The sequence below is a fragment of the Barbus barbus genome (genome assembly GCF_936440315.1).
Source record: "Barbus barbus genome assembly, chromosome: 16".
NCBI classification, from domain to species: Eukaryota; Metazoa; Chordata; class Actinopteri; order Cypriniformes; family Cyprinidae; genus Barbus; species Barbus barbus.
This window is the reverse complement of record NC_136744.1, coordinates 1951406-1969939: the sequence shown is the minus strand read 5'-3', so window position 1 is coordinate 1969939 and position 18534 is coordinate 1951406. Positions and strand designations below refer to the sequence as shown.

Sequence of the window (18534 nt, the reverse complement as noted above, 5' to 3'; positions counted from 1 at the left end):
TAGAATGATTTCTGAAGGATCATGTGACACTGAAGACTGGAGTAATGATGCTGAAAATCCAGCTTTGATCACAGGAACAAATTATATTTTAAAGTAATTAAAACTATTATTTTAAATAGCAATAATATTTCACAAAATGACAGGGTTTTTCTGTATTTTTGATCAAATAAATATAGTCTTGATGAGCATAAGAAATTTTTTTTTTTAGCTTATAGAGTTAAAAAAGTATTGTACTGTCATTGAAAAGGTACAGAAACGTCTTGTATCTTTCTGGTGAGGCACAATTCAGGAACAGCAATTAAGCAGCGGCACAGGAGAGATGTGAGTGAAGTGTAATGAGTGGAAGCTGTGAGATGAGACTCCTATCCACATTGACTAATGAATGCTTCCACACGCACATGAAACTAACTGCAGAACACATCGCAAGTGTCGTTGTCGCCAGTATAGAATATCAGAGACTGAATCAGACAAATTTAAGATGCAACAGAACATTGAAACCTGAGGAGCTGGAATTCAGAGAGGCCCCAAGAAAACAGGACAATGTCGTAAATCAGATTCCTAGCTCCAACTAGTCTGACGCAAGCGAACCAACCAGCAAGCCTCTTTCACAGAACAGCTTACAACCTTGAGACAAAAGAACACTTATTGATAATTCCAATTCAGGAAGGAGACTGACAAATTGGGTAAGTAATCAAGACTGATGGTCAAAGAGATTGCCGTCACATGTAAACCTGTAATAGAAAATCACGAGCTACAGAATCTCTTGGGCAGGTCTTCCCCCATACAAGACAAAGACAGACTGGAATTCCTTAGGAGACCTTTTAACCTCTCTCTGGTCATCACAGAACATGCCTCTTATTCGCCATAGAACTACACACTAGAGACAATATGTTCATATGCACTAAAAATCATCTTAAAAGGACTTATGAATTATTTCTCTGAATAGAAATAACCTATATTATGTTTGTAACCCACATATTAGACTATCAAGTTTTAATCAAATATTATGTATGTCTTTTTAATCATTATTGAATAGCTGAAGGATTCAGATGTATGATTGGTATGTATGAGTTTGAAAAATCATGCTTTAAATGTTTCTTCCAATCAATTCTTTGTCAATCATGTTCAAAAGTATACTTTGCAAGAGCCTGTAAAGTTCGGACCTCTGATTGAACAGATAACATGTTGATTTATTGATTTGGTGGAGGAACAGAGCAACACCCCAAGCAAGGACAGCATCTAATTGGTCAAGACATCCAGATGGGAGTTTACAAACTCAGGACACCATCAAACTCTCTCCCTTCTCCTCTTCTTCTTTCGCCACCGCGTGTTGAAGCTGCTCTTTGAGCGTGCTCTGGCCCACGTGCCAGCTGCTATCAAAATGAGAAGAAAACCAACCTAGTCTCTTTACATCCCTTTATTCTTTTACTTTAATGTATTTTCTTTTCCGTTGTGAGTTTTGTGTACTCAGTTAAGTTTTGCCTCGTCTCCGAGTTCAACTGGAGTCTGTGACTGCCTCAAAACTTCTACCAGCCTCAACTCCGCATCCTCAGCCAACCCCAACCATAGGCTTCCCAAGACGTCACTTCAAGGACTACTGAACTCTCAGCCAATCAGACACTTCGGGGAACCCCTTTCCTGCAACGACTACGATGACAAAAGGGAATCCCTTAGGAAAGCAAGCAAGTAACACCTCCAGGTTCTAATAGAATTGGTGTATTTAATATAAATTTTAGCCTCATTGAGAAACTCAAAGCAAGGGTTAAATAAGTGATTGATGGTTGTTCAGGTCTATGCAATAGCACATATTGCTGTAAACTTGGGATTTCACATTTCCATTCTCTTAAACTCATCCTTTCCTCACTTTCTCTTTCTGCAACGTGTGAATGCTTGTGTTCATGTGTTAGATTAGTTTATGTCTTAGGCTTATATAAATAAAGTATTATTTATATTGAAAAGAGAAGTATCTTGTGTTTTGTGCTCACAAGTTAATGTCTTGAACTGCCGATCTTGTTACTGTGCTATTAAATAGTGTTTTCAGAGTTGATGTTATATGGCTTGGTCAGTGAATCGCTGCCGCCTCAGTGATCATCCGTGAAACAGTGATTCTGTTCAAATTCCTTATAAAATCATAAATGATTCCCTTTGAGCTAAATTAAACTATTTGCTTTAAATTACATATTAATATTGTTTTTTTATTACGTTACTCCAGGAAACATCAGGGTTTAATTGATGTAACAGGAATTCCCTGAATCTGTGACTGTCTGAGCCAACCTTTTCAGCTACATGTGATAACGATTCCACTATGTGGCTGGATCCGTGCAGGAGATACAGTGAGTACAGAAAGCACGATGGAAAAACATTGAACCATTTTTGGAGTTTGTGTTCATTTTAGCTCAACCCTTGATTGATCAAACATCTTTGTGCTTCAAGGGTTTACAGGTCAGAATTCACTAAACTGAATAACATTGTGTGTTCTTATAATGTTTGTCTCCATAAGCGCTTTTTTAATTGTAATTACTTGCTCTGACTTTGTGACCTTGCGATGGTTTTTCTTTTCAGTTGACGTCACAAGTACCTTTTATTTTTCAACCATTTGACTTCATTCTTGACTCTATGAACGGCAACTGCATTTGTGTTTCTGCTAAAAATAAAAATAAAAACTGTCCCTGTCATGTAACTGTTTGTCAAAACTAATTCAATTAAATCAAAATATAATACAGTGTATACTTCATTAGCCACAGTAAACTTAACATTTTAGCATGTCATATTTAAACCATAAACTTTCAGTAGTTCCAGAAGCTTTAAAAACCTTTAATGTGAAAGTGGATCATATTGCTTTATCCCGTTGTGTAAAACTTCCTCAAGATTTAATTTTGTGCTTTATATTCTTACAATTTCTATACACTGCGCTGCACTGGAAGTTGCGGTGGCCACTTAAGCGAATGCAAAAACGAGTAAATTTCTGATGGATCTAACGATCCATTAAAGCACGCTCTACATTTGTCTCCAACATCCTGTTCACTTGGAAATATTACTGTCGGACTGCAGCAGTATTACTACGTTATAGCTCCTTAATAAACAATCTCCAGCTGGTTCAAAATACAGCAGCTAGAGTTCTCACTAGAATCAGGAAGTATGACCACATTAACCCGGTTCTGTCAACACTGCACTGGCTCCCTATTAAACATTGTATACATTTTAAGATCTTGCTAATTACATATAAAGCCCTGAATGGTTTGGCACCTCAGTATTTGAGTGAGCTCTTATTGCATTATAGTCCTTCACATCCACTGCGATCTCAAAACTCTGGCCATTTGATAATACCTAGAATATCAAAATCAACAGCGGGCGGGTGATCGTTTTCCTATTTAGCGCCCAAACTCTGGAACAATCTACCTAACACTGTTCGGGAAGCAGACACACAGTTTAAATCAAGATTAAAAACCCATCTCTTTAACCTGGCTTACACATAATACACTATCTCATTTCTATAATTCAAATCCGTTAAAGGATTGTTAGGCTGCATTAATTAGGTTAAACGGAACCGGGAACACGTCCCAAAACACCTGATGTACTTGTTACATTGTTAGAAGAATGGCATCTACGCTAATATTAGTCTGTTTCATTCTTATTCCGAGATCACCGTAGCCACTCAGATCCAGACTGTATCCAGATCAGATGGTGGATCAGCACCTAGAGATGGCCTCTACAGCCAGGACACCTAGATGAGCCCCAGAGACTCATCCCCAGTGAAGACTCTGTCTCCAAGACGGCCATCGGGACAAGACCACAGGAACCAGATGAGTCCTTTGCACGATCTGATTCTGCTTTAGTCTAGATTTAAACTGCTGATTTTGTCTGGCCAGAGGAGAATGACACTATTTCTACAAACTATTTCCCCTTCTAAATACTGTGTAACAGCCCATAGTGCTGATACTATGGATTTATTAGAGTGCAGTACTACTACAGCCCTCTAGGGGCTCTAACCCGTTCCCCTCCTCTATATTAAGCCCAGGTGTAGTAGTAGAGGGAGAGGCATTGTTTGGTTGGGAGGAAGCATGGCTTCTCATGCTACCTTCAACGCTTAGGATCCCGATTGAGAAACGTTTGTGTTTTAAGCTCAATCAATAAGGACTCTTTTGTATTGGTAGTTCTTCTTACTACTAATAACCACTTCATCTGAAATCTGGGAAATATTCCTAAAATGAGCGTCCAACTACTGATCCTACAGTCAGTTTGGAATTCCTCATTCAAGGACTGAAGTGGTTTTGGGAGCACATGGTAGAGATTGTTTGGTGATCCATGGGATGCACATTTGAACTTTGTCATCTTCATCATGCTAATGAACTTCTTCTTTAACATCATTATTATCTCATCTACAATATCATCAACGATAAGTACTATAGACATTTATTGACATTCGTGTTCATCATTGGACAATGCTCAGATTTATCCTTTTATCCAGAATTCCACTCCTGGTGCTGTTTGTTTGTTTGTAAGCTCAAATACTTACATTTCATAAAAGTATGTGAGACATGCTGATTTTCTTGTTTTTTTCTGTGGTATTGGTGTATGTTAACTTCTACCATACAATAATGATTTAGTAAATCTCGTTCTGTGTGTTAATTTGGATATTGTGTCAACGTGATAATTCTTATTTAAGGTAGTAATATTAAGAAAGGTTGGTAGGCCCCTCCCTCAAAATATTTTGTAGCAGCTCTTTCTGGAAAGGAGAGGGGGAGCAGTTACATAATTGGCGCCCGAACAGGGACCTGAAGCCTATATATTTGTTACCTTTACCGGTATCCATGTCATACAGTAGGGTCAGTCAGACTGCTTTGGATGGGGCTGAGGCCATGCCTGATGGGGACTTTGCATCTGCTCCGTTCACCACACGGAGGGAACTTTTAAGAGACTTAATCCACACTTTTAGTGAGCTGTATATTGATTCAGATGATGAAAGTGTGGACAATGAGGACAAGGTACCAGAGATTCCAGATGACTCCTATTTTCCACCTCCTCCACCACCACTGGAGATTGATCATGAATCAATCAACGACCCGTCCACTTCAGTTACATCTTTGATTGAACGTCTGACAGATCGGTTCACTGCTATCGAAGACCAACTAGCTGATTTTGGCCAGAGGGTGAATACAAACGTTCCCTATGATGAATTTGAAAAACGATGCAAAAAGAGAGGAAAGAATGTCATATCAGATACAACGTGAGTGTGAAAAGGTAAAGAATCAAGTGGAATTGCTGGTCCAGGAGCTGGGCCAATCTGTTGTAGACTGCTTGAAGAGAAGAGATCATCAACTGGAGCACAGATTTCAGTCTTTGTTGCCATCTACGTCTACCCCGATTGCCCCAGTCCCTAATTCTACAGTTTCCTTTTCCCATTCTAAACAAAGAAATGCAACTTATAGTGTACAGACCAGTCACTTACCAACTCAGAGTAGCCAATCTGTAGTACAGTATAACCCCCCAGTGAAATTAGATTTCCCAACCTTTAGTAGTACCCAAGAGGATGATCCTGTGGTATTTATTGAACATTGCGAAGAATATTTTGCTGTTCGACCTCTTAGCGATGGGGAAATCCTCGCTTCACTCACTGCTGTCCTCAAGGGCACCGCGAAGGATTGGTGGATGGCAGAACAAAGGAATGTGTACAACTGGAGACAGTTTAAAGAGAGTTTTCTGCACTCTTTTCTAAGTGAGGACTATGATGATGTTGCAGCAAAGAAACTGTTAGAGAGGAAACAAGGTGCCAAAGAAAGCATTAGAGATTTTGCATTTCACTATCGAGCTTTGTGCCTGCGGTGGAGGAAAGAAATGTTTGAGAAGGAAATGGTTCAAGCAATCTTTAGAAACTGTAATCCACGACTTGCTAGTTTGCTACGTGGGACCATCAAAGACGTGAGAGAATTAGTCCGGGTGGGAACCCAGATAGAAAGAGATTTTGATGAATCTAAAAGATATTGGAGTCAGGCTAATGTGGAAGAACAGAAGAGGAAAGCCCCCACAGTTCAAGAACCTCAACGAAAATCACCACATGCAAGCAATCGAGTAGTGCAATCCCTCCAGAAATCCGTGCAACATGACTATAGAAATATCACCCTGCCCATAGTTCTACAGGGCAGGTATGCCATTGCCATGGTTGACACAGGTAGCACTTTCTCGTTGATCCAGCGATCCTTTTGGAACAAGTTGTGGCCCCAAGAGCAGTACCAACCCAGTGAAGGACAATCCTTTCTACTGGCCAATGGTCAAAGGCAGACCGCTATTGGCTTATATTTGCATTGTTAAATGCGCTATACAAATAATAATGACTTGACTTGACTTGACTGTACGGTCGCAGTGGTTGTTTTTCCGGCGTGTTTTCTGTACTCACCGTGTCTCCTGCACGGATCCAGCCACATAGTGGAATCGTTATCACATGTAGGTGAGAAGGTGGGCTGAATCCTGTAATGGCTCAGACAGTCACAGATTCAGGGAATTCCTCTGAAATCAATTAAACCCTGATGTTTCCTGGCGATAGCGACACTTGCGATGTGTTCTGCAATTAGTTTCATGTGCGTGTGGAAGCATTCATTAGTCAATGTGGATAGGAGTCTCATCTCACAGCTTCCACTCATTACACTTCACTCACATCTCTCCTGTGCCACTGCTTAATTGCAGTTCTTGAATTGTGCCTCGCCAGAACTCCCACCAATCCTCTGTGAGGTATGATACGAGGACTGACACTGTCGATGGAGGTTTTGACAAAGACACCTACACAAACAAGAACGTGCACACACACTCGATGTAATTGCAGCTGTTGCCATAGCATGCAGTGCCCAGCAGTGAGTGGGAGAGCACTAATTATAGCAGATGTGAGAACGAGCGGCCGAGAGCAGCAGAATGTGGAGAGTCAGGAGGGCGACACATGCAATATGCTTTCACACAGAGCACAGAGGGGGTCAGAGGGGACGGATAACACCACAATCACACACAGGTAATGCATATCAAAACAGAGGGAAAATAATATTTAACACCACGGTGAATTCTGAAATCAAAGCTGTATTACGTTTCCCCTCTGTTTTGATATGCATCATGTATGTATGATGGCTGTATCTTGTGTTTTAGGCACTCCAGGGCCTTTCACACTGAGTGAGGTTTAGTGATGTGCATGTACGATGCAATGACGTTCTTGCATCAAAACTATAGATCCCTATGGAGCCATTCACACCGGGAGCAATCAATCGCCGCGCAACAAAGCAAGATTTTTTTTTTTTCACCAGCATGTCAGTTATGGTCCCACTTTAAATTAAGTGGCCTTAACTACTATGTACTTACATTTAAATGAATCATTTGGTACAATGCACATTGTACTTATTTAAAAAATACCTGCATGTATTTACATCAGGTAATTAATTTATATAATTACATTTGTAATTACACTGTTGAGCCATCCTTTACACCTTAACCCACCTTTAAACCGACCCATGCCACCAACCCTGTCCCTAACCTTACCCGAATCCAACCTCAATAGCAGCAGAAGTGCTTTGTAATACAATATGAACACAATAAGTACATTGTACTTATTTTTTATGCAAGTACATGGTAGTTAAGGCCACTTAATATAAAGTGGGACCGATTTGAACTTTAGATCACTTTGCTGTTGCACAAATGAGCGAGATTGGTGGTGCTTTAGCACAGAAAGCAGTTTTCAAAACAAGAGTAAACACAGATGAAAAGTATTATATTATAATGTATGTTACTATATTAGAAACATCATTCAACAATAATTTAGAAAATTAGAAATAAGTTTAGATTATTTCATCAAACTAAACACGAAATTGCTGAAATAGAAAGACTGAAATGGTATTTTCTTGTAAAACGTATTCCGACAATAGTTTTTAGTTGTGTTCTTTAAAACTTCCAAAAATCATCTATGTACAGTGTAGGATAATAATGATTACCAGGCAATGCCACCAATAGTATCTAAAATGTACAATTATGACCTCACGATGAATATGGCCAACACTATATGATGTCACAGTTCTTATTTTTTGAATAATTATTTTCTTATTTAAGTTAAGTTGTGACGTATTGTCAAGTATGGTGACCCATACTCGAAATTGGTGCTCTGCGTTTAACCCATCCAAGTGCACACACACAGCAGTGAGTAGTGAACAAATCCACACACACACACACCGTGAACACACACCCGGAGCAGTGGGCAGCCATGCTGCAGCGCCCGGGGAGCAATTGGGGGTTCGGTGCCTTGCTCAAGGGCACCTCAGTCGTGGTATTGAGGGTGGAGAGAGCGCTGGACACTCACTCCCCCCACCTACAATTCCTGCCGGCCGGGGGCTCGAACTCGCAACCTTTCGATTACTAGTCCGACTCTCTAACCATTAGGCCACGACTTCCCCCGGAAGTGTAGGTTTAAGAACCTACAAACCATCAGGCACCATTTTTGGAGTTTATGTTCATTTTAGCTCAACCCTTGATTGATCAAACATCTTTGTGCTTCAAGGGTTTACAGGTCAGAATTCACTAAACTGAATAACATTGTGTTCTTAAAATGTTTGTCTCCATAAGCGCTTTTTTAATTGTAATTACTTGCTCTAAATTTGTGACCTTGCGATGGTTTTTCTTTTCAGTTGACGTCACAAGTACCTTTTATTTTTCAACCATTTGACTTCATTCTTGACTCTATGAACCGCAACTGCATTTGTGTTTCTGCAAAAAATAAAAACTGTCCCTGTCATGTAACTGTTTGTCAAAAATAATTCAATTAAATCAAAATATAATACAGTGTATACTTCATTAGCCACAGTAAACTTAACATTTTAGCATGTCATATTTAAACCATAAACTTTCAGTAGTTCCAGAAGCTTTAAATACCCTTAATGTGAAAGTGGATCATATTGCTTTATCCCGTTGTGTAAAACTTCCTCAAGATTTAATTTTGTACTTTATATTCTTACAATTTCTATACACTGCGCTGCACTGGAAGTTGCGGTGGCCACTTAAGCCAATGCAAAAACGAGTCAATTTCTGATGGATCTAACGATCCATTAAAGCACGCTCTACATTTGTCTCCAACATCCTGTTCACTTGGAAATATTACTGTCGGACTGCTGCAGTGAAATGGTTGCAGCAGCGTTACCGTACAGTCGCAGTGGTTGTTTTTCCGGCGTGTTTTCTGTACTCACTGTATCTCCTGCACGAATCCAGCCACACAGTGGAATCGTTCTGGGACAGTCTTCCACTCCCGGGCCAGTTTGACCATTCCTCCGGCATCCAGCACGCCGTATCCGAACAGATGGTTGAACTCCAGGCCCACACCGTTCCTCCTCCACTGGTGCACCTCGTCATGCAGCTTGTTCCTCTTAGAGGTGAGGACCGTCAGGTGCTGCAGGTCCCTCCATGTCAGGTTCGGACTGCAGGCAAACACAACAAAGAAAATAAAGTCAAGCCCAGGAAAGAAAATCACTAGCAGGACTGCTGTTTCATAAACTTGAATCATTCAAGCCTCCTTCAAACTCCCAATCCTAATAGTTATCATATTTATTCAATATAAAATGTGCTCTATTGAGTGAATGACTTCCTGCAAAGAGCACATTGCAATATAACAACAGAACCCTTACAGTTGCATATGGTTTCTCAAGAGTGCTTGACTCAAGATGAAGAGCAATTTGCACAGATCGCTAGAGGAAGCGGATGCTGACTATATAACGTCTTTTTTGACCATACTCTGACCATTAATCCTAGAGATAAGACAGTAAGACTAAGCACATATGAGGCATGAGGTTTATGTTTTATTAATACACAGCTCTCTGGAATACTGGAACCCTTAGCGATTGTAGGAAAATGGCTTGGAGGTCTTCAGTATTGCTTTTATGGTGAACTCTGACACATAGACAGTATCACAGAAGTCTCCAGTTACATCAAGACAACTAAAACGAAGAGTGAGAAGAGCTGGATCAAGCCGCGGAAGCAGAGACAGCTCTTTTCTTTCATAGAGTCTGAGAGTAACAGATGATCAAAAAAGATTTTAAAAAATGCAAGGCGGGGACTTGATTCTGTGCATCGGTTGTTGATTGGATGTTGAGATGTGGGTGTGGCTCTCAACAACAGAGGCGGCGTTTAAGAGCACTAAATGACTGGAGAAGTCTTGAAGTTGTGTCATTAAAGAGAAGTCTGTCATTTCTGGAAGATCCAGTTATGACATTTTGATATGAAAAAAAAAATTGACCAAGCATCAATGGACTTAATTTAACTCAATGTTGTGTTATTGTTGCAGTTTTCATCTAGTTGTTGGGTTAAGTGATTTCTGTGTGGTAATGGATTATTTGTTGGTAACTAACTGTGTACTTACAGTGTACTTTAAACTCAGCCATACCAGGGCTGGACAGGTAATCTGGCAATCATGCAGGGACAGCTGCCCTTTGGGTTGTATTATATTGCTTCAACCCTGGAAATTTTGGGAAGTATTGCAAAGTCTATAAACAGGACAGAGGCAGGGCACGAGAATAGACACGCTAGCAGAGAAAGCACAGCAAGCTTACTTATCATGATGCTTGAAATATTCAAAGAAAATACTAAATTGGGGGTGGGAGTTTATATGAATGTATCTCTGAAGGGAATTGACTGTCTTCAGCAGAATGTCTTTTTGATGGCGTTTTCTTTTCATCTCACCTCCATATAATACATATTAATGTAGTGCTAATAAGCGTACCTCTGCTTTGTTTACAGCGATGACCAAGGAAACGCTGTTTTGTGACTGTTGCATAAGCGCCACCTACTGGCAGAGGGTGAATTGCCATTTTTAGCATACTTTGACCATTTTGAAATGATACAATATCACTTAACTAAAAAGTAACTGCTTATGCATCTTTGTTTGGATTGTGATTAAAATGCAGTGGTGGCCTCTAATTTCTAATGGCTGCAAATCTTGTTCATGTACTCTTTCAGTCTTTCTTCTCTTTTGATCAAAGAAAAAAAAATGTCAGATGGTATCAGAATTGCTCTTGTATACACACATATAAATATGACTGGACCACTTCTGATCGTAGTGGGCCGCTTGGACCGAAAATGACAGGGCTGTTTTTTTGTTCCAGTCCAGCCCTAAGCCATACTGCACTACACTCCTCTGAGTACTGCTGAAATATACAAACACGTGCAAATAAGCTGCCATTTACAATGTGTATTTACATTTGGCTGAACAAAGAGGCCTGTTCTCTTGCCACCTACAACATTATTTAGCACTGAGCAAACACAAAGACTTTACACAGGGAAGGCCGTCTCAACAGTTATTAACACCAGTCCTGACACTGTAACGTCCTACTGAAATGTGTGAACAAAGGCAGAAATGATGTAGCAAAACAACCTTTTTCCCACCAGTTGCTCCTTACAAAGCTTTCTCAATCAAGTGTAATGAACACGGTTGTTCTGACTATGTGACTGTCCTTCTTCATTTGTACTTGTAAATTGTTCCTAATCTCAGTCTGTGTTTTGCTCAAGCCCTCATTTAGGGCTTCTATCAATTTTTTTTTTTTTTTTTTTTGGCATTTTGCCTAGAGTAAAAAAGTATTTTCTTTTGTTTGATCTTATGGTCACTTTCAGTTGAAACTGGTATTACATTATTACATTAAGTGTATTGACTTGGTAGTGATACATAACATGTACATGGACTTTTCCATCAACATTTTAGGTTCAAACTTATATGTATTTATAAAACTGATAATATAATGGAGAGTTTGTAGGGAAATTTCTGTGACTTGCATTTCCTGTCATGCTTGTATTTAAATAACAATACAAATCAATGAAAGTCAGATAATTTTGCCAATCAATGCACTACTCCCAGCTTCAGAAAACTGTATCCCTGCATAGGCTTCTTAGGAAACCACATGGCAAGATTATTTACAACAAGGTGCTAATGTTGGTGTGTGTTTAAGTGGCACATTTTATAATAACGTAATAAGAAGAAAACAATACAATATGACCCCTTTGAAAGAAACAGTCATAGCTAGTGATGTCAAAATTAGCATGTTAATGCAGGCGATTCTTTTTTCTAGTTTATCAGCGTTAAAATATTTTATGCAGTTAAAAGGAGTGGAACTAGCATTGGCCAACCCACTCACAACTGCTGCTTATTTTTTTTTCTTGATAAGAATTGTTTATTTAGATGCAGAGCATCTTTAAGAGCACATCAAACAAGATACTTTTCAGACGCGCTTTTTTTTTTTTTTTTTCCATAGCGAGTCAAACGAGCGCGGAAATGACACAGGTGACGAGGAGCTTCGGTAGAACAACAGTGAACTGCGGTCAGATGAGATGGTGTCAGGCTTTATGTCAGTAAAAATTAATTTTCCTGTCCTGTTGTAACAGAAGTGGCATGACACGGATGGTAAGTAAAAACAAATACTTTATTTTGCACAGAGGAGTCATGACGGGTAGTGGGGTGATGCACTGGTGAGTATTACAGTCCTTAGAATTCTTCCTTGGAGATTGGTGTAGAGAGTAACTTGAAATCACAAGAGACACAGAGACGGAGCACACACCTCAGGAGCACGGAGACTGGAGAGAGCGTGGAGGCACAGAACACTAGGAGGGAACACAGGAGGTAAGTCAAACAGGTAAGTGATATAGAATGCTGAACTAAGTCAGAGAGTCCTCTTCGTAGGTACGAGACCAGACAATGATGGTGACTGAGGTGTGTGCCTATGTACTGGGCTCGTGATTGGGTAATTGGATGTGTGGCAGGTGCAGGTGCTCAGAACTCAGGTGAGAGTGATCTCTGTGATTGGGTGGTGGTGGAGCCTGGCTGATCCGATACAGTACACCCCCCCCCACGGCCCGCTCCTGAGGGCCGAATTCCCCCGACGCCATGGTGGTCTACCTCTGCCACGGGGTGCGGGACGATCAGGATGAGCAGCGTGGAATTCTTCCATTAGGGAAGGGTCTAGGATGTCATTTATAGGTACCCATGAATGTTCCTCTGGTCCATAACCTTCCCAGTCCACCAGATATTCCAGTTGACCACCACGGCATCGAGATTCCAGGATCTCTTTGACCTTGTAGACGGTGTCCTCTTCAAGGATCAGAGGAAGAAGGGGCTCCTCCGTCTGGCCAGGCTCTGTGGGAATGGAAACAGGGTCATGGTGAGGCTTCAATAGTGAGACGTGGGATGAATTTTATATTGAGGAGGAATGTGACCGGGTTGACCTGTTCCAGGATGGTGAAGGGCCAACAAATCTGGGACTGAGCTTTTTGCTGGGCAGGCACAGCCTCGTGTCCCTGGTGGACAACCAGACCCTCTGGCCTGGCTGGTAAGTGGCTGTTTCAGCTCGTCGAAGGTCTGCGGCCATCTTTTGCCTGCGCACTACCCGTTGAAGCTTATGGTGCGCTGCGTCCCAGACCCTCTCACTTTCCCAGAACCAGTCATCGACAGCAGGAACATCGGAGGGTTCCCCTGATCAGGGAAACAGGGGAGGCTGGTAACCGAGCACACACTGGAAGGGAGTGAGACCAGTAGATGGATGTCGCAGGGAATTCTGGGCGGACTCAGCCCAGCCTAGGAACTGGTTCCAGGAATCCTGGTGGCCATGGCAGAAGATTCGTAGAAAGCGCCCTACTTCCTGCACCTTCCTCTCCGTTTGCCCATTAGACTGCGGATGGTAACCAGAGGTGAGGCTTACAGTCACACCTAGGAGATTGAAGAATGCATGCCAGACTCGAGAAATTAACTGCGGACCTCGATCTGACACAATGTCCTCAGGGATGCCATAAATTCTGAACCCATTATTGAAGAGAGTTCAGCAGTCTCCAGTGCTGTGGGCAGACCCTTGAGGGGTAGAAGTCGACAGAACTTCGAAAAACGTTCTATAATCACTAGAATGCATGTGTTACCTCCAGAGGGTGTTATGAAGTCCACTCCTAGGTGTGACCATGGGCGATCGGGTACGGGTAATGGAAGAAGCTTGCCAGTTGGTAAATGGCGGGGGCTTTTGGACATGGCGCAGTCTGGACATCCTTGGACAAACCTTCTCACATCCCTTGCCATGTTTGGCCACCAGAAGCGTTCTCGTAGCAGCGAGAGGGTGTTGTTGGCCCCTGGGTGGCCAGTGCCCACAGAGGTGTGAGAGGAGTGGATGAAAGGAGTGCGTTGTGACCGTGGTATATATTGACGACCTGGTGGACAGCCCGGCAGATTATTGTGAGCTGCATCAGTGGCAACTGGAGGAGTGGTCTATTGGATGGGACTGAGGATCATTTTGGAGGGAATGAAACTTTCGGGTTCCTCTTGCTTTTCAGATGGATTAAAAATACAAGATAAAGCATCTGCCTTCACATTCTTGGAGCCTGGATGATAAGAGATGGAGAAGTTATACCTGGTGAAGAAGAGCGCCCATCTAGCTTGTCTGGGGTTGAGGCGTTTGGCATCTCGAAGATATTGCAAGTTCTTATGGTCGGTTAGCACAGTGAATGGGTGAATGGCTCCTTCCGAGAATAGAAGGCACATGGATGAAGACGAGCTGGTTTCCCCTGCTGCTGAGACGAAACCGCTCCAACTCCAGTGGTAGACGCATCGAAATCGACTATGAAGGGCAGATCTGGGTCAGGGTGAATGAGGAGCGGTGCGCTCGTGAAGGCTTTCTTTAGCATATCAAAGGCGGTAGAGGCTGATGGATACCAGGACAGAGACTTGGGCTTATTACGTAGAAGGTTGGTTAATGTGCTGACAATCTTGCTGTAATCTTGGATGAAGCGGCGATAGAAGTTGGCAAATCCGAGGAATCTATGGAGCTCTTTGATAGTTCAAGTTCAAGTACAAGTTGAGCTTTATTGTCATTCCGCTACATGTGGGGACATACAGTGGAACGAAATGTCGTGTTGGTGGTCCAGGTAAGATCCTCTGTGATGTGCACCCACAGGAATTTAGTGCTGCTGACTCTCTCCACAGTTGAGCTGTCGATGGTCAGTGGGGGGTGGTCAACAGAGTTTCTCCTGAAGTCCATCACAACCTCCTTTGTCTTCCCCACATTGAGGGACAGATTGTTAGTGCCACACCATTCAGCCAGCTGTGCCACTTCCTCTCTGTAGTGCGTTTCATCATTGTTGCTAATGAGACCTACCACTGTTGTGTCATCAGCAAACTTGATGATGTGGTTGGAGCTGAACTTGGCAGTGCAGTCGTGGGTCAGCAGCGTGAAGAGCAGCAGGCTGAGCACACAGCCTTGTGGGGCACCTGTGCTCAGTGTGGTGGTGCTCGAGGTGTTGTGGTCGACACAGACTGACTGAGGAAGTCCAGGATCCAATTACACAGGGAATTGTTAAGGCCCAGCAGGTTTAGTTTATTTATGAGCTGTTGTGGGATTATTGTGTTGAATGCCGAGCTGAAATCAATGAACAGCATTCTAACATAGGAGTCTTTATTTTCTAGGTTGGTAAGAGCCAGGTGGAGGAAAATTGCATCGTCCGTAGAGCGGTTTGGACGGAATGCAAACTGGAGCGGATCGAGTGTGTTTGGGAGGCTGATTTTAATGTTGTGCATGACTAACCTCTCAAAGCACTTCATCATGATTGGAGTCAGTGCTATGGGACGGTAGTCATTTAGACAGGACACAGGTGATTTCTTTGGTAACGGTATGATTGTTGTAGATTTGAGACATGTGGGGACGACTGCCTGGCTCAGCGAGGTGTTGAAGACATCTGTAAGCACATCTGTCAGCTGTGCAGCACAGTCTCTCAGAACACGGCCAGGTATGTTGTCAGGACCCACAGCCTTGCGTGGGTTAATCCTAGATAGGGTGTTCCTTACGTCAGCTGGAGACAGACAGAGTGCCCGGTCGTCGGGAGGTGTGGGCAGTTTTTGTGCTGATGTGTCATTCTGCATTTCAAACCGTGAATAAAAGTGGTTGGGTGCATCGGGGACGGATGCGTCATCATCACAGGCCTGTGGCGGGGGCTTGTAGTCAGTGATGGTCTGAATGGCTTGCCACAGGCTCCGTGTGTCTCTGCTGTCTGTGAAGTAATTGTTGATTTTCTGAGCATATGACCGTTTTGCATTTTTAATGCCACAGGACAGATTGGCTCTTGCTGTTTTGAGGGCTGCTTTATCTCCTGATCTGAATGCTTCATCTCTGGTCTTTAGCAGCCCACGAACCTCTGCTGTCATCCATGGCTTCTGGTTTGCACGTGTGGTGATGGTCTTGGTGACTGTCACATCATCAGTGAACTTTTTGATGTAAGCAGTCACAGTTTCAGTGTACTCATGCAGATCTGTGTGGTTGTTGTAGGTGGCTGCCTCTTTAAACATGACCAGTCTGTGCACTGAAAGCAGTCCTGTAGTGTTGAGGTAGCATTGTCTGGCCATACTGTGATCTGCTTTTGAACCGGTTTGGCGAGTTTGAGAAGTGGTCTGTATGCTGGGATTAGCATAACAGTGATATGGTCCGAGTACACGAGGTGGGGGCTGGGTACAGCCTTGTAAGGGTTTTTTACTGTTGTGTAAACAAAGTCCAGTGTGTTGTTTCCCCTTGTTGCAAAGTTCACATGTTGGTAGAACATGTGAACATAGTGGTGGGTTCTGGCCAGGAAGTGATAGCTGCTACCTTCCCCTCGTCCATCCTGATACCTTCGTGATCGATGTTATATCCCAGGAATTGCACGGAGGATTGGTGAAAGGTGCATTTCTCAGCCTTGAGGTAGAGATGATACTCCCTGAGTCGTTGTAGGACCTCCGCAATGTGACGGTGATGTTCGGCCAGGCTCCGGGAGTAAATCAGGATGTCATCAATGTAGATGATCACTGAACGATGGAGAAACTCCAGGAGCACCTCGTGCATAAAGTCCTGGAATTCGGAGGGGGCGTTTACGAGTCCATAGCGCATGACCAAATGCTCATAATGGCCGGTAGGTGTCACAAACGCCGTCTTCCATTCATCCCTCTCATGTATCCGGATCAGATTATCCATTACACCTGTCAGCCATTATACTGTGCTCATAGCATGTGCTCTTCAATTGTACACAAAAATACGGCCGTGCATGCTGTGAGAAAATGCGATGCATGTCAGATCTGCGTCATGTTCAGTAGCGGCAGCTCTTAAAGTAATAGCAGTCAAATACTCTAATAATTAGCTGCTGTGATGTCTGTTCTTTTTTCAACAAAAAAAAGAGGAAATCAATATTTTTTGTAAATTTTGGGATTCATCTATATTTAATTTAGACTTTAGTGTTTCATAACTTTATTAAATGTCTGTATACTTCCTACTTGCTGAAAGGGCACAGATAAATATGACATTTATTATAATGGGATTATGTGAAGATTGTTATTTTTTAAAGTCTAATAATTGTTCAAATTGATAGCTCTCAATTATACTGTTATGTTGAATGGCTATAATCAATGGTTAAATATTAGGAAAAAAATCCTAGAAACATCAGTAGTATTAGTATTAGCGATACTCGGTTTCAGTAATAAAAAAGATGCCATTGAACAAATATTAAAATACTGTCTTTGTGTTGCATCTACATTAATTTGGAGATTGAATGTGAAATTAATTCAATATAAAAGTGTATTTAAAAACTTGAATGTTAGGTGGGATTAATCTCAATTAATTTCAGAAAAAATGTGTGATTAGTTTGTTTGTTTTTTAACCAATTGACAGCACTAGTCATAACCCTTTGTAGTTGATTTCAGTCAGTGTGGTTCCTCTTGACATGAAATATTGAGTCTTGAGCTTCACACTCTTCTAATGAGTCTAAATTGCCAGATGCAGCCAAATATGATTTGTTTTCTGGCATTCAGAGAAACATGGGTAATTGTTGGCTTGAACCAAAAGTGACTTTCAATTTCCTTTTCATGAGGGGATCAGCAACAATTTGATTCCTCATGAATGGCTGAAAGTAAGTGGATATGAAGCGTCTCACCCCAGGGTCTCAGAAATGAACAGTGATACCCTCCTTTCCTCCAGCAGGGTAACGCTGCTGCTGTCCTGAGCACAATCTCAGCCCTGATTCACACATTTATCATGCTGCTCCAGCTACTTTTTCTGTCCCGGTACTTATTTATTGACTGTGATAGACTGGCCATCTGTTCAGGGAGTTTAGTTGAATGATGATGTTACCGCATGACATGCCAACAAATAAACACGCTCCTTTACTTATAAGTCTTACTACTCGATTTGAACACTTATATTCCACCCAAAGTGTCATTTAATTTTGCATCTTCATTCCTTAATAAGCAGCTTTTGTTGCAACATTCAGCCATCCATTCATTCTCTAAACTCCCTGAACAGATGGCCAGTCTATCACAGTCAGTAAATAAGTACCGAGACAGAAAAAGTAGCTGGAGCAGCATTCAAGATTCAAGATTTTTATTTGTGTATGTGACGAATAAAAATCTTGAATCTTGAATGACAATGCTTGAATTATAAGTAAAGGAGCGTGTTTATTTGTTGGCATGGCATGCGGTAACATCATCATTCAACTCTCTAATCACCGGGAACGCAGCTTCGGCTCTGGCATCAGCACGGTTTC

At 41.9% G+C, this 18534-nt stretch overlaps 1 protein-coding gene across 1 annotated transcript in view; it reads right to left on the bottom strand.

Annotated features, from left to right (window-relative positions):
* The window catches only part of LOC306882194 (neuroendocrine convertase 2-like), an 82624-nt gene that overhangs the window by 7555 nt on the left and 56535 nt on the right, over positions 1 to 18534 (bottom strand). The window contains exon 11 of the mRNA XM_079436672.1: positions 9207 to 9434. Coding sequence (XP_079292798.1) covers positions 9207 to 9434 — 228 coding nt within the window. The remainder of the gene's footprint in view (positions 1 to 9206; positions 9435 to 18534) is intronic.